This window comes from Corvus moneduloides, chromosome 26 (genome assembly GCF_009650955.1).
Source record: "Corvus moneduloides isolate bCorMon1 chromosome 26, bCorMon1.pri, whole genome shotgun sequence".
Classification (NCBI taxonomy): Eukaryota; Metazoa; Chordata; class Aves; order Passeriformes; family Corvidae; genus Corvus; species Corvus moneduloides.
In genome coordinates, this window is record NC_045501.1 from 2285712 (window position 1) to 2309894 (window position 24183).

At 42.6% G+C, this 24183-nt stretch overlaps 1 protein-coding gene across 6 annotated transcripts in view; it reads right to left on the reverse strand.

Annotated features, from left to right (window-relative positions):
• Positions 1 to 24183, reverse strand: part of IKZF3 (IKAROS family zinc finger 3) — a 38241-nt gene that overhangs the window by 10367 nt on the left and 3691 nt on the right. For 2 of the 6 annotated variants that reach the window (XM_032134220.1, XM_032134219.1), the window contains 5 exons: positions 19599 to 19652; positions 18260 to 18370; positions 4701 to 4961; positions 3870 to 4037; positions 2794 to 2910 (listed from right to left, as the gene is read on the reverse strand). In XM_032134220.1, the coding sequence (XP_031990111.1) occupies positions 2794 to 2910; positions 3870 to 4037; positions 4701 to 4961; positions 18260 to 18370; positions 19599 to 19638 (697 nt within the window). In that variant the 5' untranslated portion in view covers positions 19639 to 19652. Of the gene's footprint in view, positions 1 to 2793; positions 2911 to 3869; positions 4038 to 4700; positions 4962 to 18259; positions 18371 to 19598; positions 19653 to 21958; positions 22065 to 24183 lie in introns of those variants that run through there. The other 4 variants (XM_032134218.1, XM_032134222.1, XM_032134221.1 and 1 more) reach the window with 4 other exon arrangements.

Consider the following 24183-nt stretch of genomic DNA (forward strand, 5'->3'; position numbering starts at 1 on the left):
TTATGTTGTCTTGTGAGTGCTGGGTGAGGAGCTACCACTCCGAACAGTGCTGTTCCCTGGCCATCATGGGTTCACTGAGTGGTTTGGATTGGAAGGGACCTTAAGGATCATCTTGTACCACCCCCCTGCCAGGGGCAGGGACACCTCCCACTAGGCCAGGTTGTTCCAAGCCCTGTAGAACCCAGCCTTGAACACTTCCAGGGATGGGAGATCCATCTCTAGGCCACCATGTCACTCTGTATCTGGAGAGAGAGCGGATGATCTCCCAGCCCCAAGCACACACCAACACTCACCCTGCACTGAGCTGTTCCCATAGTGTGGTTTCTGCCACACCAACCAATGTGAGTAGAATTTTTAGAACATGCAGATATCGTTAGCAAACCCCCCAAGTACAAAGCTGAGCTGAAATTAGAGGCATTGCTTCCTGTAGCATCTCTGTGTGGTCACTCAAGAAGGGAGAGTGGAACAGAATTGGGTGATTGTGCAATGAGAACAATGTGAGAGAGATGGTTATCAGGAACAATGCTCCAACTGTATTGTTACATGAAACTTTTCTTTTAGAAATATTTCCACATTTGGAACATGCAAGCCTGGCACTAAAAAGCAAATAGAATGGTTACTATGGTCCTTATGCTTTTAAACATGTTAATCAATTGGGGATGATGGCATGTAGAGCACTTTTGTGTCTAAAGATGGCTCCATGTGAGAATCATAGAATTGTGGAATGGTTTGAGTTGGAAGGGACCTTAAAGGTCATCCAGTTCCACCTTCCTGCCATGGGCAGGGACACCTTCCACCAGACCAGGTTGAGAAGCTTGCGAGGAATTCAGAAAAACACCAAAATTCAAAATGATGCGGAGAAGTAGGGAAAGGGTCGGTAACGGAAGGAGGATGTTTACTAAGCACAAATGCAAAGTGCTATCCTTAGGGGAAAAAAATAAATGGAATGTAGTAAATGACCTTCTGAGAGTCTTTCCAGCTTTCCCACTCCCTGATTCTGTCATCCAACTTGCTGTTGATACCAGGGAACTGGATGGAAATGCCCTAGAAGTTCCCATTTTTCATAAAGTTTCCTACTTCCCTAACAACACTGCAATATTTGTAAGGGTGTGAAGGTCTCCAAGGCCAGGGAGCAGCCACCTCTTGGCACGCTGGGAATTTGCATTCCCTGTGATCAGTTAAGGCTCCCTGCACTGCTGCAGCAAGGACTGCACCTCAGGCTCGGGATAAGGGGTGAAATGTTGCTATTCTGAAATGCTTCTAAACCATGAGAATGATTTCAAAGCAGAAACCTGCAGCAGATCTCATGTTTTCCATTTTCACGGGTGGACATGTTGAGTGTTTGCCATCATGGGAGTGTGTACTGTAACATAAACCACAGTTGCAACGTGTAGGGGTTCTCACGAAACCCAAAACTTGCTGATGTGCTGATAACCAGTTACTTCTACTAATACTCCAAGAAATACGTTGTGTGCTGACAAGAAGAGAGACCCCCAAAAACTATAAAACTATTAAAAACCTCTATGAAACACTTTGTTAAATCATTGTTCTTTGGGAGTTTTCCTGCGTGTGTCACAAAGCCTGAAACACCAACCTACTCACTCTGCACTACATAGGGATACCTGCACCCAAGGTTACCATCACATACCAATGGCTCTTCCCACTGATTTTCAGGCCTGGCTTGTGATGATTCTTGCAGAATCTTGGCCTTACTGTTGTTGATAGAGTTATTAGGAGGAAATTCCTCTCTGTGAGGGTGGGGAGGCCCTGGCACAGGTTGCTCAGAGAAGCTGTTGCTGCCCCATCCCTGGAAGTGTCCAAGGCCATGTTGGATGGGACTTGAAGCAACCTGGGATACTGGAATGTGTCCCTGCCCATGGCAGGGGGTGGCATTGGATGATCTTCAAGGTCCTTTCCATCCCAAACCCTCTTTGATTTCATGTTTCCATTATTTGGTGGTTTTTCAAGGCTGCATAGCAAAAGATGGGAGCCTGAATTCTGAAACTGTAGCCTCAGCTCTGCTTAGATCAGTCACAGAATCCTTTGGGAAGTCACAGCCACTCCCTGACTCTGAATGGGAAGAGCAATTCTTTCCTGACTTACTGGTGTATTGTGAGACTCAAATCACATAGTTCATTTTAGGATTTGAGTGGTTCAGGTAAATCAAGGACAAAGTGGTTACTTTTCACCAAAGTATTTTGGAACTGCGGCACTGAGACTGCAAAATGGAAAATAAGAAAAAGCCCATGTTTTGATACATTTTATCTTTTCCGAAGGCAGCTCTATACTCAAAGCCGCCTTTTACCTCTCACTCCCTCCTGAGCTGATCTGTCAGTGAGTTTTGGGATACCACTCCCTTTTCATGTCCTGGATCCAGGCCACTGGAACTGCTGCAAATTCTAACAGGTCTTATTCTAAAGTAATAGAATAAGAACACACCAAGACAGGAACAACGGTTGTCAACAACTCATCCCGTAAAATGAGCCACATAACAGCATTAATGTAGGAATAATTTAACTCACTGATCATCACCTCCAGAAATGCTGGGTACAAGGTATTTTTACACAAAGTAACTGAGAAAGGAAAAAGTGATTAAAATAAAAGCACTCTCTAACTACCTGCCTGAGGACTGTGATAAACCAGCCCCTTTAGAACATTATAGCCCCTCAGGTTACTGAAAAGGTGTGTAGGAAAAGCTGTTCTCAGGCTGTGGGTTAACAGCTCACCAGATGCCCTTTTACAAGCCCTGTAATGTACCCAAACCCCAAAACCACTGTAATGTGATAAACTCACCGGCCTCACACATGCCAGCGTTCTGCAGGTAGGTCCGGCACCGCTCCTTGTGCTCCTCTAATGAGCTCCTCTGCTTGTAGCTCCTTCCACAAAACTCACATTTGTACGGCTTCTCCACTAGAACAAGAAACAATAAAATAATTAAAATAACCACAAGAAACCACTAAAACGCTGTCTTGCTTGAAGCATGATGGTTTTAGCATTGTGCTTGTGGGGGACAGCACCACACTGCTGGCCTTGATTAAATCAGAATCTCATTTATCCTTGGCAGATAAGCTCATCTTTGACTTTGATTCTTTGTGAGGTTGAACCTTTTTCTGTACAGTGCAGTGCAGAGATAACATCTATCATTTAGAGTCAAGGTTTTCTTTCTGAACCCATGTAGAACACAGGATAGACAAATTCAAGGGCAAGCACAACCTGGCTCTTGCAGAACTGGGGCAACTAAGATCGAATTATACCTGGCTTGTTATCCAAGTCACCTCAGCTCTGTGCCTCCATTTCCCCGTCTGTAAAATGGACAGAACACCCTACCAGGCTTGAGAAGAAACATCTGTTGAGCATTTTAAGAGATTCAGATGAAAGGCACTACACCACGGTGAGGTGGCAATAGAGTCATCTGCCTGGGATTATGCTCGTGGAGCTTTCCTCACAGCTTAGAATGGGATGGGAAGAAGTCCCAGCAAAGCACATCTGTCTCACACTCTCCTCAAGTTCAGAGCTTGCTGGCATAGCCAGCTCCACTCATATGAGCTGACAAGCTGGTGATAGGTCAAAGGTTAGACTTGATAATCTTGGAGGTCTTTTCCAACCAAAATGATGCTGTGATTCTGTAAAAATACCACGGAGTTATTTGTGCAAGCAGGTTTGTGGGCTGTGACATGGGTTCCCCTGGTCCCTCTCTCCGCACCAAGAACAGAGCCAGTCCCGAGTTGGCTCCAGGAGCACCAGTGAGTGGTCACTGCTCTGTGTTGACCCTTTCACAGGCTGAGCAAACCTTGCTGACTGTCTTTTCCACACCGAGTGTCCCAGTGACACACATCCAAAACACATGGAGTGCCTGTGAAGTCACTTACCAGAATGTGTCCTTAAGTGACCCGTAAGCGCATCCCTCCTTTGGCAGGCATAACTGCACAGGTGACACTTAAAAGGTTTTTCCCCTGTGTGTAGTTTAATGTGGCGGAGGAGGTTTCCCTTCTGAGTAAAGGAAGCTCCGCACTGATTACACTGGAATGGCCGTTCACCTTAAAATGACATACAGAAAAGGACATTTAATGGTTACGTGGGTATCATGCTGTCCTCTGCCTTTTTGGAAGAGGAAAGAATGAGATATTGGATTGATTTCTTTCTATAGAAACACACAGAGTGTGACTTCAGTGGGAGGGAGGTGCAGCTCTGGTGTCAGAGCTGCTCGTAGCATATGTAGAAAACACTGCACAGTTCTTCCATGGAAAGAAGCACTCCGGAGGAGGCTGATTCCAACAAGCCAGCAATTTTTAGAAGAAAAAAAATCTTATCTTACTGCAGGCTGAAACTTAAGATGCTCATTGGTTTGTTGCCAAAGTATAGCACAGAGAGAAATTTATACATAGACTGAAAATGGCAGCACAAAACCAAATTAACTTTTGCTTTGTGCCAGAAATACTGCAATTACATAGTGCCTTTCATCCAAAAATCTTAAAATGCCTCGCCAACTTGCTTTTAATAATATTCAATCCCGATAAGAAGAAAGGTGGGTAAAGTGAGGCACAGAACAGCGAGTAACTTGATAAAGATCACATGTGGTGTCAAGGACAGAACAAGGAAACCCTGATTTTGGTATCCTTTTTAAAAATAACTGGTCTAGATTAAAAATTATCATCCTTTCAGTACCCCAGCTCTTACAAGAACAACAGAGGGATATTTACCAGTGTGGCTACGCTTATGAACCATCAAGACATTGAGGCTAATGCAGGCTAATCCACAGATATCACAATTCATCTTTCCACTAGCTGGCCTGACGTTGTCATATGAACCCGAGTGTCTTTCCAGTTTAATGCTCTCATATTCATTATATTCTCTGGGATATGTGTAAGGCAGTTCAGATTCTTCCATGTTTTCCATAGGCTCGGAATTTAAAGCACTCTCCTCTCTTTCACTGTATTCACCTTTCACTTTAATCACATCATCTGCAGGTAAAACAAAGCACAGGAGTGAAAAAATGCTAATCTTATGCACAGTGAAGTATTTTAGGAAAAAAACACACTAAGAATTATATAAAACAACAGTATCAATCTTCCTAAAAGTTTTACTGAAACAAGCAAGAATGAAGAAATGAAGTCGAGACACGAAACTTCACTGGTCATGGACACTTAGTGATACTCACAGTGAGGTAACCCTTAAAAACAATTAACCTGCCTGGTAATTATCTTTGATAGAGAATTTCCTTCTACAGATTATGAAAGTAGAATACAGTACAAACGTCTCCTGAAATTACTAGCCAGGATTCAAAAGAAAACACTTATTCATACCACTCAAAATTATTATTTTTATAGAAATCAGCATTTCAGGTTACTCCTGTGAATTGGAAATACAGAAAGACAAAAATTAAAAAGAGAAATTTTATCTTATAACTTACACCTTCTTGTGGAACCTTTGGTGCTTGGAACAAGCCTAGGAAATATGTCTGGTCAGTGTAAAACTTCCCATACTCCCATGGGATAGATTCTCACTAGTTAAACCTAATCAATAATCCTAATTTTCACTTGCAAATCAGTTTTTATCCATAGCTCTCAGACGTGTGAGGAGCAGTTGATATCTTGGTTTACTATGTGAGTAAAACTAGCAGAGGTAGGCTAAGGATTTCCTGATAAATAAATATATCCCAGAAATGCTAAAATGTTTGCCTGAAGTAATTTTGTGAGGATGTGGCAAAGAACCTGACACCTCCTGCAGATCAGCATCCAGGGCCTTCAAACAGGTTCCTGGACCTGTAGCCATGACCAGAGGAATCCAAAGGCATTGCCTAAATGAATGCAGCTCCATGACAAAGGTGGATGTAACAAGCAGCTAATGATTTACTAACAGAGTAAAAATACACGCAAATTGGTCACACTGTATAAACAGCTGATGATTCCCATCTTAGGGTGCTGAATTTCCTTTCCACGATTAACTCCAACACCACCAGCACTTCCATTAAAATCCTTAATAATTGCCAGGACAGCTTTTTCTACTTAAAGCTGGCTGAGAAAGTTGGGGCTCTTCTCAGCCTGGAGAAGAGAGGGTTGTGTGGAGACCTCATGGCACCTTCCAGTGTCTGACGGGGTCACGAGGGAGCCAGAGAGGGACAATTCATCATGAGCTGGAGTGACAGGACAAGAGGGAATGGCTTTAAGGTGAAAGAGGGAAAATTTAGGTTGGGTATATGGAAGAAATTCCTCCCTGGGAGGGTGGGGAGGCCCTGGCACAGGGTGCCCAGAGAAGCTGTGGCTGCCCCTGGATCCCTGGAAGTGCCCAAGGCCAGGCTGGACAGGGCTTGGAGCAACCTGGAATAGGGGAAGGTGTCCAAGGTGTCCCTGCCCATGGCAGGGGATGGAGCTGGATGAGCTTTAAGGTCCTTCTAACCCAAACCATTCCATGGTTCTCTGACAAGAGACAGATTATGGTTGAAACTCAAGTTGTGCCTCAAGCTACCGAGTGAAGACGAGCACCACGAGATGCACCACACAGCTTCCTGTTTGAAAGTCTTGTTCTCTGGCCACCTGCTCCTCCCTCCAGCCGAGGGTTAGACAGTTCAATCTGGCACTGAATCACTTGTCCTTTCTCCAAAGTACAGAACATGAACTGCTGAATATGTATTAGCTCTGGTTCTGAGTAATAAACCACATCAAATGCTGAGAACAAACAATGGGTGGCAGTGAAAATGAGGTGGCGACATAAAAGAAGCATTGAAAAAGAAAGATCTGGCAACCTAAACTTTCATGAAACCAAAATTTTCAGCTACATTTTAGGGACAAAATCACTCCTCTCTCCTAATTGATTATATTAAGCTCTGCCACTCTGTCTGACTTTGGGCTGAGGTGGAGGAAACAGGTGGGTGATGATTTCTTTATCCTACCCAAGACCCCGCAGTAGTGTGGAAAACTCTGAGATCCCTCTTGCGCTCTCTTTGGATGGGGATATTGATGGAAGAATGGGGTTTTCTCCCCTACTGTGTGTTTTTATCCTCCTATCCTGGAAAAATGTTTAGATTTTGCTGCTGGGACTTGCTGCCCCAGTCTCTGATGAGCTCATGTGGGTTTGGGTGTTTGCTGAGAGGGTCAGAGGGAGCTCCAGATTCACCCCAAAATGGGCTGTTTTTCTTTGTGGATTCTTCAGTACCAACTATTCTTCACATCCCATGGATTCCTGCTTCCACAGAACCAAGGCTTCCTCTGCAGGTGCCTTCTGCTGCCAACTCCATGCCCATGGGTGCAAGGGTGATCCTGCTATCGAGACTCCTTCAAAATTAGTTTATACAACCATTTCCATCATTCCAAGGAAAAATGATTGCCAGTTGCTGAAAGCAGATTTCAACACCAATCCTTTTTCCAAACAAACCAACAAAAAAAAAAAAAAAAAAAAAAAAAAAAAAAAAAAGAAAAAAAGCAAAAGCTTTTTTGGTTGGTTGGTTGTTTTTTCCCTCTCAAAAGGAGGCAGTTCCAAAATAATTTGCTACATCCTGCCCAGCATGGTAAAAGGAAGTACCCGGTGCAGCTGCACCTTGTTGGTGCTTTCAGAAACAATTTCAATTCCCACTTTCTACTTAACGTCTCACCTTTCGTCTGCATCACACACGGTTGTTTAGCAGTGGAGGCCAAGCTGTGACCTCCAACAGAGGCTTCTGTGCTGTTTGCTGCTCTTTCTCACCACAATTCTTGGCTCACAGCTCCAGAGCTGTGCCAGGGTCTGTGTGGCACAGTGTGGGCGCTGGTTTGAGCCCCCCATGGCATGTCCCAGGTGCAAACTGGGCAAACCATCTTATGGTTCCACCGTGGAAAATAATCACCTCTGCACTTTCCATACTGCATGTAAGGCTTGTGTTTCCTTGTAGTAACAGAGAAGGATGCACCTGAGTTTTGATCAAGGCTTTTCCATGCCTGCTTTCACAAAAACATCACCATCACTCTGGCTGTCCATGACATCCAAAGTTGAAATGTTTTCCTGTAGGTATTTGAAGGACTTCCAGAGAAAAATTCACCTTCTGATGAATGGGACCAGCAGAAGCCACAAGGAAAGAGGCTTTTTCAACCCAAATAGAAATTGGAAGGGTTGGGATTTTTTCACCTGTTATGGTTTAGGGTCTGCTTCGCCTCCCTGACAGTCAGACAGGAGACAGCTTTGATGCAAAACAATCTGAGGAAAAAATGGCTCAGTACAGGTTGAACTAAAATTAACCAAGTGATTGCAGAGTCTGGAGCCACCGGATTCCTTTTTCAGCCCAGACTTTTCTCTGTACTGGCACGCACAGGGAATACCATGTGATCAGGAGATTGGCAGCTGTGTGGAAGGTTTGTATCTGTCACTTAAAAATCATATCAACATATTTTATTAGATCAGGGAGTTTCCAGGATGGTCTGCCTCAATCAAGAGGAAGGAAGCTGTGACTTCACGTAGAATAGGGAAATTTAACCGAGGAAAAACACAATTATCCCTAAAAACTAACAAAGTTCACACAGTGGAAAAAAGAAGTGCTATCATCTCTTCTATTAGACAAGTAAAAACTGCGTAAGAGAAAAGCATTCATGGAGTCCAAGCCAGGGAACTATTTTTCTTGAGGCCGTTCATGGAGTTAATATACACTGAGAAAAAAAAGCTGCAGCTTTTACAGAACAAAGTACCGGTGTGATGCGTTAAGGCTGATGCACATGGTTTCATTTCCTGGGGAGATGATTACAAGATGAAAGACATACTCCAGAGTAATATTTTTGTTTCACCTGAAACACTGTAAAAACAATGGGTTCTGGAAAAAATCCAAAATAAAGCTGCGGTGGCAACTTCAGACTGAGTCACCACCCAAACAGTGCTTGTGTGTGCTCTATAAAATGATAGGATCACAAAGGGTTTGGGTTGGAAGGACATTAAAGCTCATCCAGTCCCATCCCCCGCCATGGGCAGGGACACCTTCCACTATCCCAGGTTGCTCCAAGCCCCGTCCAACCTGGCCTTGGACACTGCCAGGGATCCAGGGGCAGCCACAGCTTCTCTGGGCACCCTGTGCCAGGGCCTCCCCACCCTCACAGGGAAGGATTTCTCCCATATATCCAACATGAATTTCCCCTTTTTCAGCTTAAAGCCATTCCCTCTTGTCCTGTCACTCCTTCACTTCCTGAAGCAGAGCCCCTGTCTGCTTCCTTTTAGGTCCCTTCAGATGGGTCTTAGAGCAGATGGCTGCTCTAAGGTATCCACACAACCTTCTCTTCTCCAGGCTGAAAATGCAGAAATAAAAGAGTCAAGAGCACCAAATAAGAGGGCAAGTTGGAAGGTTTCTGAATCTTAGCTGTTTTCTCTAGGAGGAAGTTTCGGAAGGAAAACCCCCAAAATTCTCCATTTAATCTGAGACTCTGGCATCAAATAGAGAGAACATAAGTTTTGTCCTGTTGTTAAGCAAAGTTTACCAGGAGCGATCAGAAAAGCACAAGGAATAAAACCCAGAAGCCATTAAAGACAACGGCAGGAAAGGGTGATGTAGCTCAAGTGTTTTACAAGGAGTGGGGTCATAATCGTGAAATCTTCAGCACATGCAAAAAGTCAACTGGGTAACAAAGAAACTTAATCATCTTAATGTGGCATTTTAATGATGTTGCTGATTTGCTGTGCCAATTCAGAGATAATGAGCCCCTAATGCTACAGATGTTCAACCAGACTAAAGGAAAAAAAAAGGAAAAAGAAAAGCTTTTCTTGTATGCCATTTCCTAACTATCCAATTAAACAAATTGTGAAAGCATATAAATAGTTTACCAGGTTTTGACAGCTGTTAATGGGATTCAGATGCCGAGGAACAAGAAGGGAGTCGATACGGGGCATATTGAAGGGTTCTTGTGACTACCTGGGTTTGACAGGTATTAACTGATGATTCATCACTGTTATCTCCACAAAACCCTACAGACACACGCCAGAGCTGCTCCCCTCCAGAAGGAGAAACTCCTGTACCTAACCCAGCCTGAGGCAGAGAGTGGTGAAGCTGAAAAAGTCGTTGGAGTTTCCAAATTCAAGGCAGAATCCTGCATGTTTGTGAGAAACACCTCAGCCATGGAATCAACACACTGGGGGCAAAGATAAGTCATTAATAAAATAATCCACATTCCTCAGTGAATAAAGAGAGTAGTACATCCCATAAAAATTATAAACTAGGGGGAAATTATTAAGATAACCAATGCTATGTCTAAGTTTTTTTCCTTAACAAGAAGAAAACATTTACATGCATATATTGAAAATTTGGACACTGTAACTAATGGGGAACTATAAAATGTGAAGTGACACAACAGCAACATGAGATCTTTTTTTTTTTAATGAAGCAACCCAAGCAGAGTTAAGACAACTTTTCTCCATGTTTTCCTTCTACCCCACTGCAGATATCTATCTAGGGAAGGGAAAGGATTTCAAGCCTTTTTGGCCCACCCTGGCTTTGTTTACCCTCTGACTCCAGCCTGGGCTCCCTTTTTCCCAACAGCTTTTATGAGATCATTGTTTGCCAACAAAGGAAGAGCAATCACCTCACAGCAGAATTAACTTCCAGCCAGACAGCCGAGACAACCACCCCAACCAGGACGTGATGACAAGAAATGCCCTTGCAGAGTGCAGACACTGGGCCTGTCCCATTCCTCAGGTTCCTTTTTGTGTCACTATGGGCCAAAGCAGAGACTTCTGCACAAAAAGTCCCAAATATTGTATTTATTACTTGGACATATTGGCTTTGGGTTTATTTTATCTTTATGCCTTTTAGTATTTTTTGTATTGTTGTTCAGTAGTCATTTTTGTACAAAAAACCCCTAGTACTTATTTTGTTTAGATACTTTATAAAGCAGACATGAGTAGTAATTCCTAAATGACCCAGTGCAGAATGCACCTGGTGGAAATTTCACTTCTAAATATAAGAGAGAAACTTTCAGCATTCCCCTTTGTGGAGTGCAGGCTCAATGGTAATGAGTCTCCTTGGTTTTATTGTGACTTGAAACAAAAATAGAAACAAATCAAATTGAAATGCAGCACTGAAAATTGGAAAGAAAATTAAAAAAAAATCAGCCAGGCATCATTTTCCAAGTGCTCAGATGTGTATTTTCTACTTCATTAATACCAGTGCCTCTTATCATTAAAGCATAGTGTAATTTATCTAGTTGTACAATTAATTGCGAAATAACCCCAACCAAACAATACACGTCATTTCCAAGCTCATATGAGTCAGGAAACTCGAATTATGTAACTGGTTCTTCAAGCATCTAACTAAAACCAATAATTTTTCTTATAAAGATTAATATTCCTGTGTAAATCTATACTTTCACACACAATATTTCCCCACTATCATCATTTTCTGCATAATAATACTCTAGTGTTTTTTTAGGATTTTGACTCAATAGGTTTCCAAATTATGTTGACGTTATACTAACAGGAAGAGGGATAAAGGAGAAATGTTCCTCGGAACTGAGTGTTCCCAAAGCTGGAGTTAAACAGGACAAACTGTACAGCAACACTGTGCAATGCTGGGTTTAGAGAAGGAAATGGAATTTAACTTCATTTAACTGCATTTAAATGTTCTTAACTGAAGATACAAACAGAGTTTGGGGAAGCAGAATGACATTCCCTGGGACAAATTGGGCTAGAGGTTGGAAAAATATGGCTAGTGTATGCTCAGCTATCATGGGATTTTATTTTGGTTGTTTAATTTTAAAAAGTGGCAATAATTTGCCATTTTTACTTGACATTCTACACCCCCATTGCTGGATGGGAGCACAGAGGCAATGCCATCCCACGTCCCCATGCCTGCAGGGCCCGGGTTTTTCAACACCTGTCCCAGATGAAATTTGTTTTAATTTTGACACCTGTTAATGTTATCCTTTCAGATTTGAATATCTTTAAAGTCTTCCTCTTACAAAAAAACACAGAAAAAGATGAAACTGCATGAGCTCTTCCCTTCCTTTGCTGTTAAGATACCATCACCCAGAGAAAACATTCCTAAAATTACAATTCCTGAAGTCCAGCAAGGCAGATACAATCACAACCGTTAAATCAGACTTCAATGAGACAGTTAATCAGAGAACATCTGGACCCAACAGTCAGACTGAGAAAGGCCACATGTTAAATTCAGATAATCGCTGGCATTACTTATATCAAGGGACCAATCACTAATGTGACCACTCAGGCATGGTCGACTCTGGTCAACTGTGCTTCAAATGAACTTCAAACCTGAGAAATTCAGTGTAGTTTCATTTAATCTTTGTAAATTCATCTCCCAAGAGCCTTTCTGACAATGCAATATAGTCTTGTAAGAAAAATAAAATATGGAGAGAAAATAAGATAAAATAATACGAAGAACTGGGAAATCTGTGATAAATACCTGAGGAATTTCAACACATATAGACTGAAGGCAGGAGCTTGGTTCAGATGTTCTTGAACCCCCTGAACAGTGCACTGATTTGATTGAACTATTAAAAAAATCCAGTAGTAAATAATCTTGATTTGAATTTTAGATTACACCTATGTTCTCTCCTATTTGAGGTTCTTGTAATTAAATATTTGTAGTTTACTTTTAGCATAGTCTTCTAGAGAAGCATGTGCATCTGCTCTGTGTTCCCTTAGTAACGTTGATCTTACAGCTCTTTCCCAGCCTAAACGTTCCCAGGAGTCTGTGATTCAGACCTGTACAACAAATCCAATCCTCCCTGGAAAACCAGGGTTACTCAAACCACCCGTCCGGGAGCACCTGCAGCTCCCAGAGCCGCTCCTGGAGGTGGAGCTCCTGCGCCAGGAGAGGCAGGAGAAGAGTGCAGCGGCACGCACGGCAGGTGAGCGCAGCCACTCGCTGTTCCGCGGGAGTACAGGGAGCCGAACTCCGGATTAACAAAGTTCCCAACGCTCCTGCAGAGCAGAAGGAACTAAAGCCGGAACAAGAACTGGAGCGAATGCAGCGTGATAGGAGACGGCGCTGAGGACACGGCAACGGCGGCCCGAGGAATCCCGGGTGAAACAGACACCGAGCACCCGGTGCAAACTCCGCATAGTTCAGTTAAAAGTCAGTCAGCAAAGTCAGCAACGAGAGACAAGAGCCATCAATTCCAGTGCTCAGAGAACTATTTGTGGCATTTCAGCAAAGTTTTGACTCTCGTGGATCTGTTTCCTTTTCCCGATGCTTTTCCAGCAGCATAAGCAGAGTGAACCTGCCCCTTCAACTCCCATTTTGTGCCAAATGAACAGCCTGGTTTGGGGGCAAAATGTGACTCATCCCCATTAACTGATTTCCTTTCCACTAATCTGTATTTCGAAAAAATGGATTATTTCCTACAACATCATGTGATTTGAGTTCCCAGGGCCATTTTCTGCATCTCCACTTATTTCTGCTGGGGGGAGTGGGGAGGGATCACAACTCATCTGCCTTGGACTAGATTTAATTTTGATGCCAAAGGAATAAATATTTCTCTCACCTGTAATTTCAGGTAATTATTTTGTATGGATCCAAGATACACATTGTAGAAGAACTGAAGAAAAATGGAGTTTTAAAAGCTATGGAGGGAAGCCCATCATCTATTGAATAACTGTGCATCCATCCTCTTTCCAGCCCTTGTTCTGTCTGAGAGCTTCCACTGGGAGTCAGGATATCTCAAAAGTAAATTCTATTTTCTAATCACTATAATGGGTTAATTAGAATGAGAAATAGCTGCACTTTCTGATTATCTCCAGGCAATCAGAGTATCCGAGTGTCTATGTCAGTGCTGAGTGCTCAGGATAGTCCAGCTGATGTCAATCATTTACAGGCTGGGTGACACCACCGCCCCGTTGATGTCACCCAGCGTGCCTGGCAGCATTCCTGCCGCTGACGGCACAGTCTGAAGAGCTCAAACAAAGTCAAGAGGATCGTTTGTTGATAAGGAAAACGCGGCTTTCAGTCCCAGTAGAGCCCCCAGAGAAGCCCGACCCGTTCAGCACAGACTCCTTGCTGGGTTTAACACTACAGAAATCCCCTTGCAGTGAACTTCTGCTGATGTTGTGAGATAACCCCGAGTCCCATGAGCGCCGGGGCTCGAGCTGGGCTTGGGAGATGTAATATTCTGATAAAAAACGGCACTTCCTTTCCAGGCAGATAAGTGCGTGTTCTTGCAGCACCGCTGGAACCTCGCTGAGCGCCCCAGCGAGGCTCTGTCACCTCTCCTGCCTCACTCCAGCCTTTCAACCGCCCCCCTCACATACCTCAGTGCAGCAGCAATTAACATCCATAAACCACAAATGTGGCTTTTATCTCTTTTTAGCTCACAACCATGAAAGCTCGCTGACATTCATAACACCCCAAAAGTTGTCTGCCTCAACAGCTGAGAGAATTAAGACATAATTAAACATTCGTGCTTGACTGCGACTCCCAGAGGAAAGAACGTGGCTTTTTAAATTTAATTTTTAAATTAAAGATATGTCAACTTTGGCCGCCAAAGGTAAGTGTTGGGGGCACATAAAGAAACAGGGGAAATCAAGCGCTTCCCCCCCGCTCTCACTGCTTGTCTCTTTTCAGACTAGACACAGGAAGCACCATGGGAACAGTGTATTTTTATGGTTGCAGGCAAGCATACACCATGTGCACCACAGCGTGCAGCTTCCAGTCCCTTGAGGCAAAAAAACGGGGTTTTGTTTCTTTTTTTTTCCTTCTTCCCCATCAAGCTTTTAATTACCATTTTACTATAGCCTGCTGCCTAATTGTTTGCCCGATACTTAGCGATGATCATCATGGAAGCTCTTTTAACAGGGGGTGGAATAGGACAAGTTAAGCTGTTTCCAGTGGCATCTCACCTGTATCAGGACACACATAAAAATCACCATAAGCTGATGTGTTTGCACAGGCTCAGAGAAGTACAAATATGGAACTGTTTGCTGAAAAGTGGATTTTTTAACACCAAATGAGCCTCAGTGATGGTGTTTCAGCCCTATACATTAATTTAATGCTTTTATGAACGGTCTGTAAGCTTTTAAAAGGACCCCAGCACCACTTTTAGCATAAAAGTCTCCATCAAACCAAGTTAGACAACATCTAGACTTAAGCAGGCTCCAGCTTCTGCTCAAAGCCTCGGAATAAATCCGCACAACATACTCACAGTGTCACCCATGAATAATGCAAGAGTCACAAAAACATGTAGTCCAAGAAACTGGAAGATTCCTACTCATTACGGATGACTGACAAGACATGGAAAAACCAGACATAATTGTGCTGGAGAAAAACATGTTACAGACATACTAAGGCAGTGGAAATCAGGTTATCGAAGGCCTGATCTCTCTCCATGAGTCAGTGGCCTCATGTTCCTATGATGGCCCTCAGCAGATGGAACAAACCCCGGGGGCACGGATCGTGCGGGGGTTCAGGAGAGAAAAAGGAGAGGTTTCTGTGTCGCAGGCTGTCACCAGCGATGAATTGGGAAGGTGCTGGAGTGGAATTGCTCACTCACAAAAGTGATTAACATTTATGAGAATCACATAAATATTTTCCGTTATCTATCTTTAAATTTGATATAAAATGAGGGGATTAGTGATTATATCAGTGTGCGAAATAAAGATATTGAGCTTTTTTTTTTCACCAATAGGTTTTTCAGGTGTAGGCAGGACATAATCCTTTTCCCAAAAGCCATCACCAATACTGATAATATTTCTTTTCTGTGATCCTGGAGAATATTAAATATTCATTTTTACCAGGGTTAGTGATCCCCAAAAGATAATCCTCCCACCAGGACAGCACTGTCAGAATGTGGTTTCATTTATAGAAGTCAGACAGTAGTTACTGACCCACGAGGACTGCTCAGGGACTAACAGAGCTGCTGCTACTTTATAGAGGGCATGACATGAAAACTGAGATTATTTGTGATTTTCAGTCTCCAACAGCAACTGAACTGGTGCTGTTGGGAGGAAATTTAAGTGCACCTACCGATCCTTGCACGGCCTGGAGTACTAGCACAGCATGCTTAAATATTTAAGATTTATTGTGCTTCCGGTATCAGAATGACTGTAGAGAACAGTGTGTGAAGCACTGAAGAAAACACAATGTATATTTTATTTTGTGCCATTTTACACTGAGATGCTGGAAGTACCTTTTTTGTGCGTTTGAACCAGCTTTCTCCTTGCAATCGTGGCTTTATTCCTACAGTGAGCAGCAAGGAGTAGGGCACTGTGGTACTGAAGGCTCATACTCAGTTTATAATAAATGAGCTCTAATGGTAAGGGAGGCTGCTGGAGGGGAATGATGTTTTATTGATATTTATAGCATTGTCTTTGAGATGTAAATTTTCAGTGTTTGCATTCCAGAACAAATGGTAAAGAGACTTTTAGAGATCAGCAGCAATATAAAAAATGAATGGTAAAAGCAGTACCGATACAAACAATCTCTCACATGTCCAACTTGTTCCTGACTTAAATGTGTGCAAAAGAGGGTGAGAAATGGTACTGCAGGCACAGGGCAGCCAGAGAACAGAAAAAGAACTTGCTTCGTGCCTGGACACTGCATAGAAGCAGTACGGACATGGCTCCTGGAATGGGAAGGTGGGAAGAAGCTACAGCAACTCCTCTCAGATGGTCAGTACTGAGGGGGTTGGGAAAGAAACCCTGTCCTGGCTTTCTGCACCCACAGCTCAATAAGCAGGAGGAGTGAAGGGCCAGGACACTGGGAAAGCACAGGGAAAAGTGAGCTAGTGAGTGGAATTAGTGCAAGGGGTGGACAAAGAGCTGGAGCATGGCTGTGAATATTTTATGTGCTGTGGGATCTGAGAGATCAGCTGCCTTGGATGTAGAAAAGGCTCAAGTCTTCCATATTCTGTCTATTCTATTAAACTTCTGTATTTAGTGTAAGCAGAGCAGAACTCACCTGCCCAAGGCAGGCTCTATATTGCAGACATCTATACTGAGCTACTCTTGACTGACTGCAGAATCCTGCTAAGCAGCAGCTGCTCTGGGGACATGAGGCTTTTCACCCTAAGCCAGACACATAAATTTGGTCAGAAAATCTGTGTGATGTCTCTCCATAAACTGTCCAGAAAGGCCAGACCAGCACAGTTCCAGATATCGGCACTGTAGATCCTTGAGTGAGATTCATCTCACCGCTCCCTTGAGTGTTTTATGTTGGCTTGCAATTTGTTAACCGATTAAAACGTTTGGTCTTTAATAATGCAAAAGAATAACTTCTGCAAAATAATCACATTAATGTTAGAGGGAACAACCAAAGCTACTTGCTCAGCCAAAACACATAATTCTTTAGTGATTTACTTGATTTGTGTGATAAAAACTCTACCTCAAACTCCTACCCAAAGCCACAGTCATAATTTCCCTTGGCACTGCCGCACTGCCACAGACCTGTGGCACAGAAAGGCACTGTGAAACTGGTAACAACACCATGTGCGTTCTCCCCAGGGCACGTGCCCCACATCCTCCACCAGGCACACTCCTCACTGCTTGTGGCTGAGGCCCCTGGAACAGATGAACATTCTCAGATCATGGGCAGGAACTGTTGCTAATGCTGAGATCTCCATTTAGGAGCTTCTACAGCACGTAAGAAGCTCAGCATCTATGTCATACACACATATAAACCCCAGAGCTCTGAGGGCTGTAAGATTGCCAAGTTCCAGGAGCTGCTACTTTTATCTTCTATCTACAAATGAAGAGGGCCTTCTGGTTTTTAAAGACAGTACGTATTGGTTTACTCTTTCAATTAATCCCTGTGTCTTCTCTCAGACCTGTAGGAAGGGTTTATTCTTCAAATTCAACAGTAAACATGGAAAACTGACCAACCTCCCCTTCACCCACGGTTTAAAGTACAGCATTGCTGCTACAGTTTTAAATTTTACAGGCCTGAGTGGTCCTGTGAATTTGAGATAACTTCTTCTTTCTTTCAAAAAAAAGAATAAATTATCAAGTTATTTTTTAGGTATGAAAGTACTTAGCAGCATTAATAAAAAATTGCAGTCCTAACACGGGATTTGCCTGTGCAAACTGTTCTTAGGAATTTGTATGTTACTACACAAATTAAAGGCTCACCAGATGCACTTGCTCTTTTATCTTCCCATCCATTTTTCATAGCTCCTGTAAAACTGACCTTGGTAAAATGCACGTGAGGTTCCCCAATGGAAAAGGGTTGCTCCTCCTTAGACCATGTTGAAATGCTCCAAATGAATTGTATTGCTATTCCATTTACAGGCATACTCTTATAGCATAATCAGATGAATAAAAAGACAAAGTATAACTATTATTTTTCAGAATTCCAGCTCTACTTTACCTCCTGCTTCTTCATTAGACTGATTGTGTTCCTTCATATCTTCCACATTATCCATGCTTTCCATTTCCTGGGATTTGTTCAGATTACAGTCTGTCAAATCCTCTTGTTCTTCTGGAGGAAAAAAAAAAAGGGCAAAATATAATTAACTATTTATTCTCCAATAATATTTCCAGGTGATTCCCGCAAAGCACCTGCACACTCTCAGCACTGCTGACAGTGCCCACAATGTTATTTCTATGGATGCACTGGCTGCACTTTGGGGAATTATTTTACTTCCCAAAGTCCCACACAAGATCTCACACACACCTTGAACCCATTTTCAGCTTTTGCTCAGATCTAAATATTCTGGAGGTTGTTCTAAATGACAACAGGAATAAAACCCAGTATATCTAACTCTATCATAGGTGCTCTGACTACTGCTGTGAGCAGGGATGGAGCTTCTTGGAGCACGGCAAAGGAATCACAGCTCCACTTTGTTCTTCTGGGCAAAATATTAATCATTCTGGCCCTAGGCCAGGAAACTGCTCAACCACGTGTAATCAAGGCCTCTTTGAACCCACTTGCACTTCTCTGCTTATTCCACATGTGTATTTTTAAATATCAACATTATCATGCTGATCAGCATCCCAGAGATCCCAGCCTCTCTCCTCGGAAATAAAGAACATTTTTAACTTTAGTGAAATCTATTCGGGTGAAGTGTTTTAAATAAAGCCTCTTTCATTAACCCCACAATGCAAACTAGCTCCATATTATGTGTATTTCTTTAAATTTCAGATCAGTATTTCATTAAAAAAACAGACAGTATTTTCTTTCAAACATTCTGGGAATTTTTAAAATTTACAGTAATACTGTGAAATTGCTGGTAAATTCTTTAACCTACTGATAGCTGGATGGTAACATCCCCAATCCTTCTCAAGCTAGATATTACATTGTAGATGGAAAGAAGCTCAACTTTTTGATTAACAAGAAAGTGAAACACTTGTCAAACTCACTCACAAGGTTTGTTTTCATATTTTCAGAAATGCAGTCAACCAGGAGAATTGCATTATTCTTGCTTCCCTAACCAAAACTTCCAGCTTTCTCCTGAAAACGTTTCCTTTCCTTCTACAGGCTTTTTTTCCCACTTTATTATAATTTTCCAATGTTATATTGGACTTCCACCGTTTTATTTCAACTATAAAATTTACTTTTTTTTGCCTTTAATGCTCCTCTTTGTACTTTTGACTCTGTTACTCAGTGTCCTGGGACTCTAAACCAGCTGCAATTCATGTTATTTTTCTTCATTTAAATGTAAAATTGTCAAAAGAGGGTGGAAGAACATAACTGAACAGCACCGTACCTGCAGCTATGGGCTGTTCCTGAGGGTTACTGAGGTCCATCCTGGGCTGTGAATCTGCAAAAGACAGAAGAGCAGCCTGAGGTGCTTAATATTTAGAACAGTTCACGACACAGTTGTTACAATCTTACAAATTCCTGTTTTCTTGGCTGAAAGTAAAATTGAAAAAGAAAACATTTCAAAGATATAAAAACCGAATTAGTATTGTGCTTCACTTTTTTATATCCTGAGCACTGGCCTGTGCCCAGAAAAGGGATTAAATATGATTTCCTAACTTCAAAAAGTTATAGAACAGAGTACCTTATGCTTTTGATTTACTCATTGAGTACCCTGTGAGCACAGTACAGCCATAGTAACTCCGTAGGAAGTTAATTTCTCTAAAGTACAAAAATATTCTTACACTCCTCTTCCCATGCAAAGGGAAACCCCCATTATCTTCACAAGATCTACTTGGTTTTCATGGGAATGCTAGTCTAATTCCCACTGAGAAATTCCAGAAGGGATCAAATGCTAGGAATTTTAAAAATTTTTCAGAGGGAGTACCCATGCGGCCTGGTTTCCCAGCCTGGGGGCTCAGCAGAGCTTTGAAGGCAACACAAGCTGCAGATATTCCCACTGCCCACTGCAGTGCCCAAATTTCAGCTGGTGAGTTGAACTGGAGGCACAGACCTGAGCTGTCCCGTTATGCCTTTACTCAAGGCCTCCCTGCCTTGAGATTTCATTGTTAGGAGGCTGAATTCTTAATACAGACACAGTTACCTGCTTCCTTCCTCCTTTCTTTCCCATAGTTTTTTCCCCCTCTTTATTTTTTACATGCCATAACATCTTTTATCAGCTTTGAACCTAAAAAATAATAGTTCCTGGACCGGGAAAATTTCTTCCTGGCAGTTACATAACAGAAACACCCAGGCAGTGGGCATGAGGTGTTAACCACGGGTGACATTTACCCCACAATTATCTGTCTTTACCTCCTCTGCATATGGAACATTTTTGTGGTCTCTGCAACGTTAAAATATAAAGCTCTGGTAACTCTTCAGCGAGGCAGCCTGGTATCAGGAGAGGTACTCCAAAAAAACTGCATGAATAGAGGGTGGGATAATGTGTGCAACAAAATAAAGGCCTTGCATCATAGTCACAGAATTAAATGATAAAAAGTTCAGATATTTACTGAATCTATATTTTGAAATAAATAAAAGGAACTGTATAGTTATAGCCCTTAATTTCTCATTTTCATTCTATTATGCCAGGAAAATTGAGGTACAAAGAAGCAGATGGACCAATTTATACAGCAAATAATGGTTAGAAAACATCAGTAAATTATGGGTAAATTAATCAAAATTTTCTCTAATATTGATTTTACCTTTACACTGCAATAATAGCCCAGGGAAGCTGTGGCTGCCCCATCCCTGGAAGTGTTCAAGGCCAGGCTGGATGGGGCTTGGAGCAACCTGGTCAAGTGGAAGATGGCAGGGCGTGGAACTGGATGAGCTTTAAGGTCCCTTCCAACCCAAAACATTCAGTGATTCCATGAATACAGACACTTAAATTGCGCAAACCCTTGTAATTTTGCACAAAATTAAACAAAATCTGCCTTGTCCTGCAACACTTGATTTTGGTTTTAATTGCTTTCAGAAACCCTGCACAGTTGCCCATTTGGGTCAAAGCCCCAGTCTGAAGCCCCAGTCTGAAGCCCCAGGGTGCCTTTGAAACCTTGGCAGCAATTCTGTCTTCCCCTGAGCTTCCAGGAGGCTGTGGAAGGAAAAACTAGAACCCCCTACATGACTGCTTGAATTCCAATAATTCTACATATATTCCTGGATAACTATATATTTTTAGAAACCATTGCATTCCTTGGGTTTCCCTGGCAGCTGCGGGACAACTTGCTGGAGAACGGCTCTGCCCGAACCCCACGAGAGCTGAGCAGGACCTGCTCAGCCTCCTTGGACCCTCATCTGCTCCCTGCCAAGATGCAGTCTATGAATTTATTCATATTTTGTTGAACACAACAGGTTCATGCCCATGATGGCTGCTGGACAGGACAACCCTTCGAAAGAGATAAGAACGATGACACACTACAGAATATTTCTCTTCTTGCTTGAGAAACATCCCGGTCTTCGTTTCACTTCCAAGCCTCCGACCTTCCCTCACCAGCACCTGGTTTCTTTACCGCATCAGTCTCCAGCAGCTTCTTACAGCCTCAGTGATCTCTTAATATTTAACCTCAGCTCTCTTTCCTGAGTATCCTTCACAGATCCTTCACAGCGACAGGAGAACATGTGGGTAGATTCCATCCCTGATTCTATACCAATAAGGCCAATTTTCTACCAAATATTCAGAAAAACACAAGGCAGGAAATCACTTACAGAACACGTTTGTCTTCCCAAGCTTCAAAGAGCTCCACTGGCTGGGGTGCATGGGAAGAGGGTGCCCGTCTCTGCGTGCTGCAGCCGAGGCACAGTGTGCATTTACAAAGCAGAAGTAAAATTCATGTGCTTTCGAAACCAATCCTTGGCCATCCTGTGTTCTACGCCAATAGGCAAAGGGAGCCAAAATATTCAAATAGCTTGCTAAAAAGGTGCTATGGTATTTTGATATGCAACACTATTCATACTTTATCCTGGAATTTGGCCAGAACAGTCAACGAGAAATTTAACCCCCCTAAAATGGATATTTTTCAAATCACTGATGACCCTAATAGCTTTCTGTCCTTAATACAGAATGGGAGGTATATCTTGAATTATTATAATTTCACCTATTTGTCCCCAGAATGAAACCAGAATGCTGCCTTTTTCCTGCCAGCTGCACTTTTCGGCCCAACAACACAGGGAAGAAGACACCTTTGAAAATCCCATCTGCTGTTAGTCCTTCCATCAGAGCATATGGAGCAAACACAGCCAGTTTCCTTATCTGAAGCCAGTGCCTTTGCTATGTGCACCACTCAACCTCTTCCACCCCAACAAGTTTTTCACCTTCAACCCACACTGGGCCATTAAGGAGAGAAATTCTAGCTAATTTCTCCACTGAATATACTTCTCCAGCATCCGCAGCTTCCATGGCTTTCTGAAGAAAGCATCTGGGCCAAGTAAACTCTTTATGGGGTCTCTGATACTTTGCTGCTCTTAAGCACCATGCAATGTGTAAAATGTCATGGGCATTTTAAGTGCACATGTCATTTTGGGAAGAAATCCTGATCAGCAGTGTATAACTAAGGAGATTTTTGTCATATTGTTGCATACGACCATCTAAACCCAGTAGAATAATTCAGTGATTCAGTATAGGATATCCTGAAACATAGAATATCCTGAGCTGGAAGAGACCCACTAGGATCATCAAAGTCTAACTCCTGATCCAACCTGTTGATCCCAGCCCAGAACTTGGAGCTGACAGCTGGGCAGTTCTTTCGGTAGTCACAAAACCAAACGATGTCATGGAGAGATACAATCAACTTTATGACAAATTTTGGTTCAAACACCCACTCTTGCCAGGGCCTGTCTGCTCCTCTGTGACCCTACCAAACCTCCTCACGCTGGGCACGGAAAGTCCAAGCCAGCCGCGTTACCCTTCTGTCCTCAGGGCAAGGAGATTTTCCAAGACCCACGGATACGCTCTTGGAAATTACTGTATCCAGGGATAACACATTACAACACTGTTGCACTAACTTCATCCCCAGTGCAACAACCTCAGGCACATTAATGGATCCTCATCATCCTCAAGTACAGACCCAAAACTTCAAGATTATTTCTGTGTTCACTTCGAGCACACAAAAAATAAAACCCCCCAAAAAGGACTTCTTAGTAAACCTCAGCTGTAGTGAAACTTTGTTATTTTCTAATCACAGACTATTCCAATACACCTCACAAACTTTCCTCTCCCAAAAAGACAATGACCCAAACTCAATCAAGAAAATGAGGCTGCATTTTAAAGTGCTGAAGTGCCTTCAAAGCCGTTCTTTCAAATCATTAGTACGTCTCTCAAACAGCAACATTCTCGATTCAGTCAGATTCAGTGAGTGGTTATTTACATATAAAAAGTTTAAAAGCCTTTAGCAAAGGAAAATGCACTTTTAAATAGGCTTCTGAAGCTAACTTAAAATAACCAAAAAGCCTCAAGTTCATTAAGACAGAGCAGAATCTAAACTGGAGCCCTTAAAACATTGAGTCAAAGTAAGAATCTCCACCTTTGAAATAAGAAACCAAGTGATGCTTTGCAAAGCTTCTTTGCCAGGATTGTAAAAAACACCAGAAATCTTGCTTTTCTATGACAGGGAATTATTCCACAACCCAAGATTAAGTCGCAGCTTGGTTTTTCCTGGCTCTGAATATTACGGGCATGTTTTACAGGTGAAAAGAGAGAAGACATCCTTGAATTCGTTAAACCCCAGAATACGAACAGCAGATAAAGCGCGCTCTAAACCCCGACTTTATCACGCACTTTATGATGTCTCTGAAATTAAACAGAGACGGTGCCAAAAGCCCCGTTCGTTTCCCGTTTAATTGCTACACCCGATTCGATTTCTTCTCCAGAGCCTGTCATCTATGTGCAGCAAGCGCTGAAAGAAGTGGCTGAAAGCCCCCGGGTGGTGGAGCCG